General features: G+C 48.5%; 1 protein-coding gene across 5 annotated transcripts in view; it reads right to left on the reverse strand.

Moving 5' to 3' along the window:
* CLEC16A (C-type lectin domain containing 16A) overlaps nucleotides 1-14,023 on the reverse strand; it is a 197,789-nt gene that overhangs the window by 169,032 nt on the left and 14,734 nt on the right. For 3 of the 5 annotated variants that reach the window (XM_041748308.1, XM_041748306.1, XM_041748310.1), the window contains exons 3-8: nucleotides 13,075-13,208; nucleotides 7,741-7,889; nucleotides 5,341-5,446; nucleotides 4,010-4,015; nucleotides 3,500-3,623; nucleotides 527-701 (exon numbers count right to left, since the gene is read on the reverse strand). In XM_041748308.1, coding sequence (XP_041604242.1) covers nucleotides 527-701; nucleotides 3,500-3,623; nucleotides 4,010-4,015; nucleotides 5,341-5,446; nucleotides 7,741-7,889; nucleotides 13,075-13,208 — 694 coding nt within the window. The remainder of the gene's footprint in view (nucleotides 1-526; nucleotides 702-3,499; nucleotides 3,624-4,009; nucleotides 4,016-5,340; nucleotides 5,447-7,740; nucleotides 7,890-13,074; nucleotides 13,209-14,023) is intronic. The other 2 variants (XM_041748309.1, XM_041748307.1) reach the window with 1 other exon arrangement.

Genomic DNA, 14,023 nt, shown 5'->3' on the forward strand with positions numbered 1-14,023 from the left:
CCCCCGAGAATGTATATTTCAACACCCAGACAAGATTCTGAGCCTAAGTGTGGACAGTCACTGCTCTGGAATCTTTTCTGAAGAGCGTTCGCTCCATCCATCCCTTCCCATCCATCCTGTGCAAGCTCTGTGGCTGGCTGGATCTCCTTCAGAACAATGAGCTCTGGCGACTATCAGAAAAAGTTAACCAGGGATGAGAACACATCAAGAAAAGAATGCACAGAAATCAAAAATCTAAATTCAGAGAGGTTTCCTTCTGGTGTCACCATTCTTTTCTCACTCACTTTTGTAGCTTCCTGAAGCACCCCCCCACCAACACACTCCCTCCTAACCCTCCCTCTCTCCACTTCACCCTCGTCCCCCAGGAAATGAAAGGGAAGGGAAAAAAAGCTTTGAAAGGCATCTCTCTCAGGCTCAAAGCCTCGGTCCCTTGAAAAGTATGGTCTTATTCCAGATGACCATTCTTCCCCCTTCTGAAGATAGCCTTCAGCCCACAGGCATGGTGGGGCCAGGCCCCTAGCCCCACCTTGTCCTGGTTCTCCAGCGAGTACACATAGAGGGGTAGGAAGAGTCTGTTGAGCAGATGGTCCGTGAGCACATCGTTGAGGAACTCACAGTTGATGATCAGGATATCATTGAGATAATGCAGGTGGTCCAGGTGCTCGGCCACCAGGTCACTCAGCTTCCCCCGATTCCGGTGCCTGCCAAGAAAGATGACAGCCTTAGCCTGGAAGCGGAAGCACAGATCCTTTGGGCCAAGACTCAGTGGCCACTTAGGTCACTGACAGTGTTTCATTCAGACAACAAATATTCACATGACAAACAGGCTCAAGGGACACTTATACTGGCCCTACCCATGCCATGTGCAAAGGGAAGATGGGCAGGGGTACCGTGATCGATTTTAAGGGACCTTTGGGGTCCCCCCTACTCTGGGGCCTCACTATGACTCATCCACCAACACCACTACCATAGCCCGAAACAATATGGGTAAATAAAGCAAAACTCAGCTCCCTTAGCAAGCCATTCCACAGGAGTAGTCAGTCGCTGGTCGACGTAGGAAGATACCCTGCCTCCCAAGATAAGCAGTATTAATGGAGCAATAAATCCTTGCTAATTAAAATGCTCCAGAGGAATTTCAAAGAGAAAAGCAGGCCTCAGCAGCCACATCCAAGCCCCTGGCCCCGACCATATGGGGGTGGGGGGTGGCACAGTGCAAGGATAGGACACCCCACACCCAGGAGGTCTCTGTCTCCTTCCAGGAAAGCAACAAGCATGCCGGCTGGACCCAGGGGGTAGTCAGTCTGACACCTGCCAAGGACGGAACCCCTCAAACAGCTAGCGGGCACACGTTCACTACCTCTCAAAGTGGTATCTGTTGCAAAGAGCAATGTAGCTGGGGTAAGACATTTTGTTTGTATTACAACTATTGCTCTAGTTAACAGATGGTCGTTTCAAAGATGAGAAATTAAAGAAGACAATAAAAGCAAAAGACATCAAGGTCTCCGCTAATAGATAATATTTTGGGACTTGGGACCCTACAGTCTGTTTTTCTACATTTCTACATCCCCATACAGTCACATCTAAAATATAGGTATTAGGTATCCAACCATCAATCATGTGTGTTTTAGAAAGAAAAAAAAAAAAAGAAAGAAAAAATAGGGTTTTGTTTCTTCCACGTAATTTTTAATAATTATTCATTATACTTTAATAATGTATTTAACAAATATTTGTGGCAAATACGTGTTGTGAAAGCTAACGGTATGATGGGTACCTATGAGCCCATCACCCAGTGGAGACCTAGGACATTTATTCACTTTATTTTGCAACCTTTTCCCCCATTTAATGAGATTCTATAGGAATTTCTCTTTAGCAAGATAGTTCATGCACTTCACTTTTTAAACCTTTAGTTTTAAAAAAATACATGTAGATGGGCTTACAAGTTAAATGCTATTGAGAAGCTGATGGCAAAATACAGCAGCTCTGGCCCAGCCTCCCCCACCCCGGTCTGCTCTCCAGAGAAGGCAGTTTTAAACTTTTGACTTGTTTCCATGGATAGCTGCCCCCACACCTCTAGAAAATCTGCAAGGTCACCTATTTTGAAATCGAGCCATTTTAGATATCATGTAGTGACCTCCTCTTATGACCTCAGCATCCCCTCCACCCCTACCCACCCCCCCCCCCACCGCCATCAACAACTGGATTTGACATCATCATGACCATTCACTGTAGGGCCCACAGAGGACAAAGAGTCCACTTCCTTCCTGAAATAACTTTTTGTCTTGTCTGGAATCAAGCGCCAGATTACGTGTCACATCCGTGACTGCCCATCCCCATAAATCTCCTGGTTTTCCCAAATGCCCTGTCAGATCTGCCACTCACCTAACCCAGCTTCCTCCCAAGATGGGGGCTGATATTCCCCAGCCCCCAGGAGACCTCCTTTCTGGACCCCCTCATTGTCCCGAGTCCACCTAGGTGAGCCTCCACCAGGGCTCTGAACTGACACTATGGGGCAGTGGTTCTCCACCGGTGGCGATTTTGCCTTAAAGGAGACATCTGGCAGTTGTCTGGGGACATTTTTCATTTAAACAGCTGGAAATAGGGCACTGCTGGCATCTACTGGGCAGAGGCCAGCATGCCTACCATGCCCAGGATGGCCCCCCAGAACACAGAATTCCCTAGTTACAAAGTCAATGGTGCCGACTTTGAGAAATCCTGCTCTGGAACTTGTTTCATCGCTCTGGGGCCCAAATCGTCATCTTAATTTGTTGTGTTGTTTGGTTTTTTCTTAAGTAGATTTACCGAGATATAATTCCCATACTATAAAATCTACCCATTTAAGGTGTACAATTTCATGGTTGTTAGTACATTCTCTGAGTTGTCCAACTGTTCTCCTGATCCATGTTAGAACATTTTTAACCCCTCCTCCCAAAACAGCCCTGTGTTCCCATTTCCCCCCAACACACCCCTTCCTCCTCCAGCCCTCGGAAACCACTAGTCTACTCTCAGTCTCTCCAGAGAAATGCCCTGTTGTGGGCATTTCATATAAACAGGGCCGCATAAAGTGTGATCCTTTGCATCTGGCCTCTTTCCCTGAGCATCATGCACTCAAAGGTCCAAGCACAGGGTGCCACGTGTCAGCACTTCACTTTCTTTTACTGCCTAGTATGATTCCACTGTACGCAAACACATTTTGTTTATCTGCTCACCAGGTGACAGATCATCTTACTCTTTTTACCAGCTGCCTGGCATCCCATCTATGGGTGTGCTGAATTTAGTGACCCTACTCCCCTCCAGGAGGTAGGAGAGTTGTTTATATGACTTTCCACAGTTATAAAAAGCGGAAAGGTGGGTAGAACCTTTCGGAAGATGGAAGTCCACATTCTGCCAACACACAGGTGGGTGAGTTTTGTGCTAGTTTTTATTTTTCCTCAATGAAAACAGAATTCTCCCCTAACCATTCTCTCTGCCTGAGAAGCACCCCCACAAGGTGGTCACTTACTCCTCATCGGTCTGCACGCAGTTATCAAGTTCGATCACGTGGCTCCCGATGAACCAGACCAAATTGGAGAAGTAAGGAACAGCAGTTTTATCTCTGATATAGTGCAGCATGGCCTGGTTATCCACTGAGAAAATTCACAAGAGAAGAAGAAGAAAAAAAAGTCAAACTACCAAAAATAACTGGGGGAGATTAAAAAAAAAGAAAGAAAAGAAAACCACAATGAAAAAGCTCTCTGCTATAATCTGAACCTTCTCTGTCTTTCCTGGGAATACTTGAAAATTGGTTATCTTATTCATGAAATCATACACATCAAGGCAGTTCTTATGCTATTTTTATAATTAATAAAATGAATTAATTAGGTTAAATATTAATAGTGCAATCAGGAAGCCTAGTTCTCAGCAATGCATTTAGCTCGACTACAATGGAAACTATGCCATTCTCAGGCAAGTTTCCTGTATTTACATGAAAGGATAAGTTAAGAAAGCAGAAAACCAGAAGTTAATAACTTACATGACACTGGAATAAGGAACACAGGAATCGTCATTGAAGGAAAGGCAAAAAACAGACAACAGTTAACAGGGTTAGGAACTGGGATGGTGAGACAGTTGCTCAGAGGGACAGAGGGCTAGGGCAGGAGGCATCTAAAGATTCAAGCTGGAAAAGAACAAGAGAGAAGAGAGAGCAGGGGCAGCAGTACGGGGGCTCAGACCAGGGCACAAACTCAGAAGCCTGCTGAATGGGCTGCTGACTCAGTGAGTGAGGCCAGGAGGCCCAGCCTGTGAACTAGGGAGCCCAGGCCTCGACCCCAGGGGGAGCCGCTCAGCATACCAGCTCACCACTGCCAAGTCTCTACTTTCAAGTCAGAAATCCAGAGAGTTACCCATGATCTCCCAGTGTTTAAATACTGGCAACTATGTATCTTTTCAAGGAATATGTAAGCCAATCAAAACATGTCTGAGGGCTGGTCCAGCTCTCCCGCCCTCAGTTTGCAACCCTGGGCAGGGGCCCACCAGGCTCTTAGACAAGGCTCTTCAATTTAGTGCAATCCCAAAGTGAGGCTGGAGTGAGTCCCTGAGGAGCTTCCCTCACCCCAATTAGGGGTCATCTCAAGTAATAACAAGATGACTCATAATCTAGAAGGTCAAAGCCCTTTAGACCTTGAGAAAATGGGAGTCCCAGCTCCAGTGTGGGGACTACAGGGGGAATAACCCCAGTGTCAGGCAGGGAAGGCATGTCCTCAGAGGGCAGTTCCAGGCTGGGAAACTTGTGTCCAGCCAGCGTTTGTGTCAAGGTGGGCGGGAATCTATGGAAGGGCTTTCTCCCAGAGGCGATGTTTTGGGCATTAAGTACATCTTGACAAAAGGAGAATTTTGGGGGTTTTGCAGATGCTTGAGAATATAATACTGCCCCCTGCCGTATGAAATGCTTCTACACGTTATTTAGAGATAACATAACCCCAGGCTGTACTTAAGTGCACTGTACAGCCTGAAACACAAAAATGTAAATATGACATTTAAAAGACAACTTTGCTTTATCTAATTGTCACATGGCTGCTCGGAGTCCCACAAGTGCCTTTCTTAGGACACTACTACTGTGTATCTGCACTGATTAAGACTTCAACATGCAAAACCGAGTGCCTGCAGAGTGGCACAAAAGTTCACACAAGGGGCCAATTAAATGTTGATGATTACAAGCCTTTCGTGAGACATGCACCCCCAGCTGTAATAAATGGGCTCTCTGTGACCACCAGAGAACTATGTATACAGACTCATGAGAGCAAGCACCAGGACCAGGTGTTAAGTTAGAAATCAGACGAGCTATGAGCGTATAAGGAAGCTTACCTTTGTAGACGTTCAAAGTTATGGTTCTTACAGCAATTCTAACCATGCTTTCAGGGTGATTGAAAAATTTTATGGCTTCTGTGTACAGGGCAAAGTCATTAGTGTGCTAAAACAGAAGAAGTACCAAAAAGAAGTTACAAACTCACAGGGCAGGCCTTGCCCCCACCCAATTTTCTGAATCCTATCAGACTTCTGTAAAAGACAGAAAACCCATTACCCTTCATGAACCTGAAGCCAGTGATTCATTACCAGGGGATCACAACAGTTGAGAAGCATAGAACTGCACTGCTTGGGGCATTAAGAAAAGCAGGACATGATCTGGGCTTGGACCCGCACAGGGCGAGCTCTGCTGCCCTCTTCTGGCCAGTTTTCCCACATGACTGGATCCCTGCTCCAAGGGCACCTGTGGGCATGGGGAAGAGCAAAGTGACAACTGTCTAATGAGGACAATGCCACTTTGAGCACTCGAAGTGTACACTTAGCAGGTGGTAGGTACAGTACTGGCCCACATGAAAGAGGAAACCGAGCCCACCTAAACATAAGGCTCCTCCCAGCTCCACTGGTGACCAGCAGAATGCTCTTCCAGAAACATCACTCTGATCCCAGTCTCAGTGTCCTGCCCTCCCATCCTGGTGTAAAGAAGTCCAGCTGCACTTGAGTGGAGGTAACTTTCTCCAGCCTATTTCACAGGCGGATTTTCATCCACCTGGGAGAGTCTCTGGCATGATGCAAAGATTGTCTACGTGTCTCTGGACATGTTTAACGAGCACCTACTATCTGCCAGGTACTGGGCCACACAATGTTAATTTTTCAAATTGCCATACATTTTGTGGTCGACAGCTAGTATTTTTTTTCCCTCTGAGACCAGTTCTTCCCCACTCCTAACCTAGACAAGGAAAATCAAGGTTCAGGCTGTTCTTGCTGTACCATATGGGGACAACTGGATGGATTTTGCCCAAACTCAGAGGATATGTCTGAGAGTATCGTCTGACTATAAATAGAGGCTGTGCAGCATACATGACCACCAATTGGAAGACACCTGCCATGCAAACGGTACATCCTCCAGGATGGCCCAGTGACCATCACCACCTATATTTGCACACTGTCATCCTCACCCACACTGAGTCAGGGCTGGCCCATGTGACTTAAGTAATATGGCAGAAAAGATGGTGTGTGGCCTCTAAGGCTGGGTCATAAAAGGCATTACAGCTCATCTTGGTCTCCTGAATTGTTTGTTCTGGGGAAAGCCAGCTGCCATGCCATGAGGACACTCAAGCAGCCGCTGGAGAAGCCTGTGTAACCGAGGCCTCCCGCCGATAGCCAGTGCTGACTGATCAGCTGCACTCTGAATGAGCTTCCTTGGAAGCAGATTCCCCAACCCCACCCAGCCTTCACATGTAGCCTCGTGATAAAGACCAAGCAGAATTGCCCTGCCAGGCTGCTCTCAAATTCCCGACACCCTCGCGAGAAACGTGGCATCATTCTGACCAGGAGAACATAAGAGGAAGTCTGCTGGGAGGCCTCTGAGAAAGTAGTGTTTTGGGAAGTTAGAAAGGAACACAAGAAGGGAAGCGATCTCTTCAGGCCTGCTGGCAGCACTACACGAATGTGTGATGTTTGGAGCTGCTGTGGCCATCCTGGGACCGGGAGGGGTCGAGTCTGAGGACAGATGCCAACTGTATGGTCAGCAGAGCAGGAAGATGGCAATGCCTGCTTCCTCAATGACGTGGTTGAGCCACAGGACGAACCAGCCCCAGGACAGCCGGCATCTGTACCTTTTGGAATGTGAGATAAACCGACTTTATCAAGTTCCTTTTTACACTGTGAAAGGCAATTTATTTATTGAAATGGCTAGTCATTTTCCCAAGGAATACCAGGGACGTTAGCATGTGAAAGGGAACAATGGCCCTGATTTTAAGGAGCCAGGTACATACTAGGGGCTCTGAAGACATCATCTCACTTAATTCAATCTCTGGAAAATCCTTCAAGGTAGAGACCATCATCCCCTTTTCTCAGATGAGAATACTAAGGCTCAGAGGACAGAGACTTCTCTGAGGTCACGCAGCAGAGAAGTAGCAAAGCTGGGTCTGACCACACTGCCTGTTTTTCCCACAGGGCAGCACAACCCCCAGTTAACTTTCGAGCACTTCTCCCTGCTGAGAATGCAATGTTCTCAGGTCTGTCTCACAAATTCAATTTTATGTTAAAAACAAAGAGTTAACTTTTAAATGAAAAAAAAAAAAATTTAAAGCATGTCAAGGTCAAACAGGGTCACTATGAAAATCAGGTAATGGTCAGCACCCAAGTGCTTTGTCAACAGACACGAGGCCACTCAGCCCAAAGGTGCTGCTCTGACCAGCTAGCTTTCTGCCCAAATGTCCCCCTCTGGCAGTTACTTACCTCATTGTAAAAGAAATGGACGGTGTGGTTGTTGAGTTTTAATGAAAGTGTTTTCAGGAACGATATATAATATGCCATAATCTCCTCATCGGAAAAGTCAAACTTATGGACGATGATAGAATTTACATAATTATTAGAGAGCAAATAATCTAGAGAGAAAAAAAAAAAAAAAGCCAAGACAGACGGGTTAATTCATGCAGGAGGAAAGCCAAGCAAAGTCAGGTGACTCTGAATATACTCGAACCCATCAAGCTTCTGGGTCGCTGGGGCTTAATAGGCCGAATGGGAGCGGCCTCAGCTTTAGCCAGCATAGAAATCAGCCAGCTGCTCTCTCCAGCCTCAAGAAAGTTCAAGAACCATGAGAGAGACAGACTCAGGCTACCCATTCCTCCTACACCAAACAGAAAAAAAATTTCAACATCTTTTTTTCCTTGCTGGCAAAGTTCAACACAGACCTGGGAGTGGGGCAGATGTGTTGGTGTGTGGGCATTTTCACAAACCACCCACAGACAAGGGGAAAAAGCACTGGATTTTATTAAAAGCTGTTCCACGATGCCATCAGAGTTACACTGCCATCCCTAAATGCTACAAAGGGCTACATGGTCCTTTTCTCCCCACATAGCCACATGATCCCATAAAAGCTACTTTATGCAGAACCTCCCTCCACTACATGCCCAGCACCAGGCTAGGCACTTGACATTATCCAGCAGAGCAGGTCTCATTCCTCTCATTTTGCAGAGAAGTTAAAAAAAAAAAAAAAAAAAAAAAATTGCCTGTGGCCCTGCTGTTCGATAGCCTAGCCTTGGGTCCCTGCCAGGCATGTGTCTGAGCCCTCACCAGTCACCCAGCAGAGCACTGCCATCCCCACTGTGTGTGTCCTGTAGGCTGCCAGTCTGTGAGCTCTGCACCATCCCACCGTCTCCCCCCTCCCCCCTCCCCCAGTGGTTAAAGACAGAATGGGACCAACATCCACACGTAAAGGCAGATGTGGTTAGGGCAGTAAACCAAGTGGTTTTGGAGACTGACTACTCAAAGTCTAGTTCTCAGACCCACAAACCAGCATCACCTGGAGTTCGTCAGATACACAGAATCTTGGGCCCCAGCCCTGCCCACCTTCTAGGCTCTCTGGGGTGGCCCTGGTCCGCTCCCTGTGTAAGAAACACTGCATGGCTTCCAGTCAGGCTCATATTTCTAGGTCTTGCATTTGAAGGGGACTTGGATCCACCCTGCCCCTGCCACTCCCTCGTTGGGTGACCCTGGGAAAGCCACTTAGCCTCCTCACTCTCCAGTTTCCTTGCCTAAAAACAGGAGTAATAGTATCTTTCTCAGGGGTCTGCTGTTGAGGATTAAACTGGACAAAGCATCACGGACAGTGAGAGGCACAAAGCAAACACGCAGTCATGGCAGCCGCCACCACTCCTCTTAGCCCTATCACACAGAGATCCCTAATCCCTCCCATTGACCCTCCAGCCACCAGGACTGGACACGGTTGCTCTCAGGAGCAGGAAATAGATTATTATTTGGTGTCAAAGAGGTACCCAACCTAAACCAAAGTACTACTAGAAAGGCTGACATCACCAAACGCACCCCCAAAGAACCATCCAGGAACACGGGGCTGTGAGAGGGGCCGCCTCCTCAGAAGCCAGCTCTCAGGGAAAGCCACGGCCTTCTGAAAGGCACACTGAGTATTCCCAGCTTGAGAGACAGGCTGTGTTCAATACCTCCCGATTCTAATAACTCCTGAGGCAAATCCTGGGGCTCTAGAGGCAGTGGGTCTGGGGTGGGGGTTCCTAAAAATCTTAATTGACTTAATTATTTAAAAATGACATTACATGTATCACAACTCTTAAGTATACAGCCTGGTAGGTGTGCAAATGTACACATAGGTGAATCTTAAATCCACCTACTTTGTACTTACATATATATTTATATATACATGCACCCCTTACAAATCTTAAGTGTCCAGCTTGATGAATTTCTGCAAATACATACACCACGTAAGCACCATCCAGGTTACATACAACATATTGCTAGCTCCCCAGGAGGCTCCTTGATAGCCCTGCCCAGCCTGTTTAAGATGAGACTCTTTCAAAAAGGCTGCCACAGGATAATGCCGGATTACAAAACCTCAAGGATGATTTAAATTAATTTATGTGATGACTAATTCTGATAAAGGAAGGACAGTCAATACCCTCCCCCCACAGCAAGCCCTGGTTTGACTTGGATCACACCGACTCGTTTTGCTTGTTCTAGAGCTTCAAATCCATGGATCACGCAGCACGCACGCACGCTTCTTGCGTCTGGCCTCTGTCACTGGTTCCCACATTGGAGAGTTACCCACATTGCTACATGTGGTGGTCATAGTTCATTCCCAGTCTCCTTTTTGCTATGTAGTATTCTATTCTATACACAGTCCCCAACCTACCCCCCTAGAACCTTAACTTGTAAGAAGCAGCCCAGTGGGTGCTGATGCCCAGAGCACTTCTCTTTCATTCTGTCATTGTGGCTATGGCCGGGGATGAACTAGCTAGCAGAAGGTTGACAGGTCTTGTGGGGAGCCACTGTGACTGCTTGGTGACTTCCGGGCCACCAGAGGCACGGATGCCAATGCTGGCAGCTTCAGACGTACCGCCATGAGCCTCTTGGCTACGTTCTTGAGCTGGAAAAGCCACATGCTCCCATCATTCCCCAATGGGGACTTTTTCCAGGGCCTCCACAAGATGACTCTGTGGGTGCTGCGGGCCACCGTGGGGGCAGCAGAGGTACCTCTATTATTCGGCTGGGATTTTTCTACTACACCCTCACTGGGTGGCCAACTTTCTGTGGTATCCTTTTCTAATCAACCCAGGAGTCTCTAAGTAATCTCAGTCTCTCGGGCCTTCTGTGACTGAGGTCACCGAACCCAACAGGCAACAGGTGCACTTGTGAGATGGCTGCTCGTAATAGTGAAAACCTGGAAACCACCCCAATGCCCGTGGGCAGGCAGGAGAACTCGGGGCTTAGAGAGATGAAGCTCTGGAGCCGAACTAGGTGGGGATGCAGGAACGGGCTGCCTGAAAACTTAAGATACGACAGGAAGTTGGGAAAACAGAAAACAAATGCTATGTGTCCACTGAACCATGAAGGAGAGGCTCTGCAGAACTTCTGCTTTCTATATTCTCGTCCTGTTTGATTTGTTGTTGCTGTTTTGGAACAAGGACGTTTTCTTCCCATGGTTGAAAAATAAAAATAACAGCAAAAGTCACCTGTCCTCCTCACCCTCACAAATCAAAGTAAGTAAAAGGCAGTCACGTCTGCCACTTCCGCGGGGCTTATAGAAGCACTCTGTTGAGCTCTTCCTAAAGATGGTGGCATCTTGCCTGCATTTCTTATAACACCGCACCCTTAGTCTTAATTCAAGAAAAGTCAAGGTGGTCCGAAAACTCCAGCACTTTCCACCATGCAACCCCTGCCCATCAATCCAATAGCCCCGTGGCTAGCTGGGCTTAGGAAGGTTACCCGAGAACAGACATTTGGGGGAATGCTGGATTTAGTGATAAAAGCAGCTCGACTGGACGCCTCCATTTGGCAGACCCCAGGCTGCCCACATCCGCTGCCACACTTAATCCCCACACCACTCTATTCCCCAGATATAAGCATCATCTCCACTTCACAGAAGCAGAAACTGCAGCCGGGAGCAGAGTCCACCCCCCACCCCCCACCCGGAGCACAGGCATGGCCAATGTGGCAGAGGGGCCTGGGACCTGGTGGGGTCCAGGGCCTGCACCTCAGGGCTGGGTCTTCCCCCCTCGGAATTTTCAGAAACTACACACAATTCATATCCAGGGTAACAAATGCTGTTAACACGGGAAACCACTTACGGAGAGTGAGTCAACTCACTTCGGAAGTATGAGCAGAGGCTCCTAGGGCGGCAGCACCACCTAGTGGCCACTTCCCAGAGCCACCATTCACAGCCCCATCCCTGCCTCTCCTCTCCCTGCTTCCCCCTGACAGTGTCGCCCTCTCTCCCTCCTTCCACCCACCAGAAACTTTCTAAGCCCGTCTCAGGACCTAAAGTCTGCCTTTGACACAGACATTTGGCCTGTCATCTTCTCTCCCTTGCGTCCGGCGTGCAGGGCCTAGGGCCTGCTGTAGTTGTAGTAACAAAGCTAGAGGTCAAGCACGGAGGAGTAGGAGCTGAACCAGGTTTCTCACCCTCAACTCTGCTGACATTTGGGACTAGACAATCCTTTGGGGGCGGGGGAGAGCTGTCCTGCACATTGTCAGATGCTTAGCAGCACCCCTGGGCTCGACCCACCAGATGCCAACACACTCCCACCTGCCCACCCATTACTACAGAGAATGTCTGCAGATGCTGACAAATGTCCTCCGGGGGCACCCCTCCCCCACCCCGGCAGCTGCACCAATGAACTAACCCAGCTGGACTGAGACCCCTTCTGGATTCTGGCATCGCCAGAGTGCTCACCATGGGCCACTGCCTAGAACTCCCTGGGTATCAAGGGAGCTCTTCATGCTGACAGCACCTGCCTCACTGGGCAGTTGTTTCGGAGGAAGAGTCAGGCTTAGTGAGGGTGGAGAGGCAGCTCCATGTCTCACCCTCGCCAGCCAGGAGGTGGGGGTGAGGGAGGCAGGTCAGCTGCCTGTCTCACCCTCGCCAGCCAGGAGGTGGGGGTGAGGGAGGCAGGTCAGCTGCCAAAGCCCACATTCCTGCATGCTCCTGGGCCCTTCCTTCCTCACCCTGCTGCCTCCAGCACTTATTCCGTTGGCTGATTATTCAGTGATCCCAACAAGTTACAAAGAAAAAAACGTGAATAGCCCAGAATCACTCAGCCCCTCAAGGATACCGCACCACGCAGGGATAAACATGGTGGTATGGACCAAACTGCAGGATACCCCCCATTCACACAGGAAAGCCCTAACCCCCAAAGTGACTATATTTAGAGAGGTGAGAGGCTTTAAGGAGGTGATTCAGGTTAAACAAAGCCCTCCCGTGAGGCCCTGATCAAAGACCACTGGTGTCCTTATAAGAAGAGAAGACACCAGAACTCTTTCTATGCACACACAACAAGAAAGGCAATTCCAGAAACAATAAGATAGTCATCCACAAACCAGGAAGAAAGGTCTCACCAGAAACTACCCCTGATGGAACCTCCAGAACTATGAGAAAATTTCCGTGGTCCAAGCCACCCAATCTCGGGCATCCTTGTTACAGCAGCCTAAGCATGCTAAGACATACAGAAAGAACAGACATGCAAAAAGCAACACGGAAACCACCCAAACTCCATGCTGCCAAAGCTCCATGGCGGGGAGGCAAGAGTCAAGGGTTGTCCTTACAAAGTGAAGTCTCGTGACTGATATTCTCAAAGAGGATGTTGAGGGTCTGCAGCAGCTGAACGCACACATAGCGGCCGGATTTCTGCCGCAGGATGTTCAAGAAGAAAACAAACATGTTCTTCTCCAGGAAGAAGCTGGGGAGAGAATGGGAGAGCATCAGTGGTCTGCTTCTACCCAGGGAAATACAAGACATCCTTCCAGCTGTGTGCATAGCACATGGGTGTAGACTGCCCCTGACCCCCAAAGGCATCTGCAGAGCAGATCACACCACTAGCAAGCCCCCCCACACCCCACATATCCTCTACTCCGGCTTCCCCGCTGATGCTGTCCTCCTCCACCCTCTCTCCCCAGAATGTGAGCACCGTGCTGGGCCTGGGAAGATCTTTAGCCACTAAACGATACACAACCATCTACCGGTGCTGTGGGAAACCCGATGGGCAACTTCTCCCATCAAATACTATTCTTAGTTTTCCTTACTAGGCCTCTTTGCTTTGCTTTGGTATTTTTGCGTGTTAAACACCACCACCTGGAGTTCCCTACTAAGGGGCAAGATAATGCTATTAAAAGAGTTTTCAAATCTGCGGGGGGGTGGGGAGAACTGGAAGGGATTGAAAGGGCTGTTGGCGGGGCGGGGCAACACAGTACCCAGGTCAGCTTCTGCCTTTGTTCTGGACAGGACATCTGTCTACATGCAGCCTGGGGACATTGCCTTTGGGAGTATGTGCTGGCTTTTTTTAGTCTTGCAATGGAGACAGAACCCTCTGATGCCTTTCTTGAAAGGCAGAAAATGGTGTTTTCTCATTATGTGTTCTCCATAATGCAAACTAAAACCAGGTAATCTCTCATCTGGGATACCCAGAGCAGGTCCCTGCAGTCACGAGGGTCTTGTCATTTGGTTCTGGGGATCTGTCTCCCCTTGACTGTCAGCTGCATGGTGACAGGATCATGG

This window comes from Vulpes lagopus, chromosome 3 (genome assembly GCF_018345385.1).
Source record: "Vulpes lagopus strain Blue_001 chromosome 3, ASM1834538v1, whole genome shotgun sequence".
Taxonomy (NCBI): domain Eukaryota; kingdom Metazoa; phylum Chordata; class Mammalia; order Carnivora; family Canidae; genus Vulpes; species Vulpes lagopus.